We start from the raw sequence: 2367 nt of genomic DNA, 5'->3' as shown, positions 1-2367 counted from the left end.
CAATACAGTAAACATAAGAGCACCACAGCAAACCACAGCACATACCCAAGGCGCACAGAGCTGCGCTCGGTAGTGAAGTGAAAGTACGTTATAAAAATAAAACTACTGAATAATAATAATAATAATAACAACAACAACAACATCAAAAAATACCTTAGGAATGAGAACCCAGATTTGAAATTTCCCCAAGACACCTGATGAAGGCTGGAGGGTATATCAGCTGAAATGTTGCGTTAACAACAAACAAGATGAGGACAAATATCCGTCAATTGTAAATAATGTAAACAATGTAATTCTGAGTGAATTACACTATTTCATAATCCAAAAGTTAATAATTAAAAGCACTACATATGTATTAAATATTCCTTATCCTTATATGCTTTAATATAAAACGTATACCAGTAATTTAATAGCGATGGATCTTTGTCTTTGATAGAAACCAGCTCCTTCCTTACAGGGAGACTTAAAATGATTAAAACAAAAGAGAATACATATGCACACACATATACATACATACATACATACATACATACATACATACACACACACATACATGCATACACACATATACATACATACATACATACATACATTCATACATACATACTTACACACACACATACATACATACATACACATGCACATCCATACGTACATACACACATACATACATACATACATACATACATACATACATACATACACACACACACATGCATACACACATACATACATACATACATACATACATACATACAAACATACGTACATATAACTAGCACTCCATCATTTATAATGATGAGGGTTCCACTCGATCCGATCAATGGATCAGTCTGACCATAAAATTAACTTGCAAGTGGCTGAGTACTCCACAGACACATGTACCCTTAACATAGTTCTCAGGGAGATTCATTGTGGCACAGAGTGCAACAAGGCTGGTTCTTTGAAATACAAATCATTTTTGCCAGCTGAGTGGACTGGAGTAACGGGAAATAAAGAATAAAGTGTCCTGCTCAAGGACACAATGTGTCGCCGGGAATTGAACTCACATCCTTATGATCATGAGCCGAATACCCTAACCACTAGGCCACAAGCATATATAAAGGGAGGAAAGGGGTAAGGAAACATGTATAAAAATACAATTAGGTTAATTACTGACTGACAGGACAGGCAGACAGACAGAGAGGTAGACAGATAGATAGATTGATATATATATATATATATATACATAGGGAGAGAGAGAGAGAAAGAGAGACATACAGACGGATAGATAGATATATAGATGGCCAAATAGTTAGTCAGGTAGATAGATAGATGGACAGACAGAGATAACTAGATAAACTGAGACACAGACAGCCAAGGAATGTTTCACTTACCGAGGAGAGTAGAAGCAGACGAAGAACATGTAGTTTGTAAAACGTTTCGAAGTTCCGAAATTGTTACAAAAATGAATGGAGCATCCTACATGGGTTGTTTTGGCCCAGACCAGCTACAGGGGTATGAAACGAGAAAACACCCGTGGTGAAGTTAATCTATGGTATGTGAAGGGACATAACATAAGCAATAGTAGTTCTCCAGCTGGTGTAAGCACCATCCATCCATCCATTCATACATATGTATACATATATACATACATATGCACACACATGTATGTATGTATATATATGTGTGTGTGTGTATGTGTGTATTCATGTATTATGTGTATATATATATAATGGAATAATTACTGTGAAGCATTGTGTAGAATATATTGTATAAAAGATCATGGTTAAGGCCAAAACAATGCGAAGTAAATGCAAAGTAAATCACAAGGAAATAAATGTGCGAATTAATGTAGACTTAGCTTCTATTCAATATTTCAGCAAAATTCGCCAATTTCTTGAAAATGGGTTCATAATCCCAAAATATTGAATACATGCTAAGTCTACATTAATTCACACATTTGTTTTCTTGTGATTTACCTTGCATTTACTTCGCATTGTTTCAGCCTTACCCACAATCTTTTATACAATATATATATATGCATGTACTTTGTGTGTGTTGCCAGTGCCCCTGGACTGGCTTGTGCGGGTGGCACATAAAGACACCATTTCGAGCGTGGCCGTTTTCGTGCGGGTGACACGTAAAAGCACCCACTACACTCTCTGAGTGGTTGGCGTTAGGAAGGGCATCCAGCTGTAGAAACTCTGCCAAATTAGACTGGAGCCTGGTGTTGCCATCCGGTTTCACCAGTCCTCAGTCAAATCGTCCAACCCATGCTAGCATGGAAAGCGGACGTTAAACGATGATGATGATGATGATGATGATGATATATATATATAATCTAAATAATATATAAATATATGCATATATCCATATATATATGTA

General features: G+C 36.3%; 1 protein-coding gene across 1 annotated transcript in view; it reads right to left on the bottom strand.

Annotated features, from left to right (window-relative positions):
* Positions 1–372: 372 nt before the first annotated feature.
* LOC128251187 (peptidase inhibitor 15-like) overlaps positions 373–2367 on the bottom strand; it is a 64658-nt gene continuing 62663 nt past the window's right edge. The window contains exons 4-5 of the mRNA XM_052977762.1: positions 1377–1489; positions 373–379 (exon numbers count right to left, since the gene is read on the bottom strand). Coding sequence (XP_052833722.1) covers positions 373–379; positions 1377–1489 — 120 coding nt within the window. The remainder of the gene's footprint in view (positions 380–1376; positions 1490–2367) is intronic.

Source organism: Octopus bimaculoides, chromosome 28, assembly GCF_001194135.2.
Source record: "Octopus bimaculoides isolate UCB-OBI-ISO-001 chromosome 28, ASM119413v2, whole genome shotgun sequence".
Lineage (NCBI taxonomy): Eukaryota > Metazoa > Mollusca > Cephalopoda > Octopoda > Octopodidae > Octopus > Octopus bimaculoides.
This window is presented reverse-complemented; position numbering and strand designations above follow the sequence as displayed.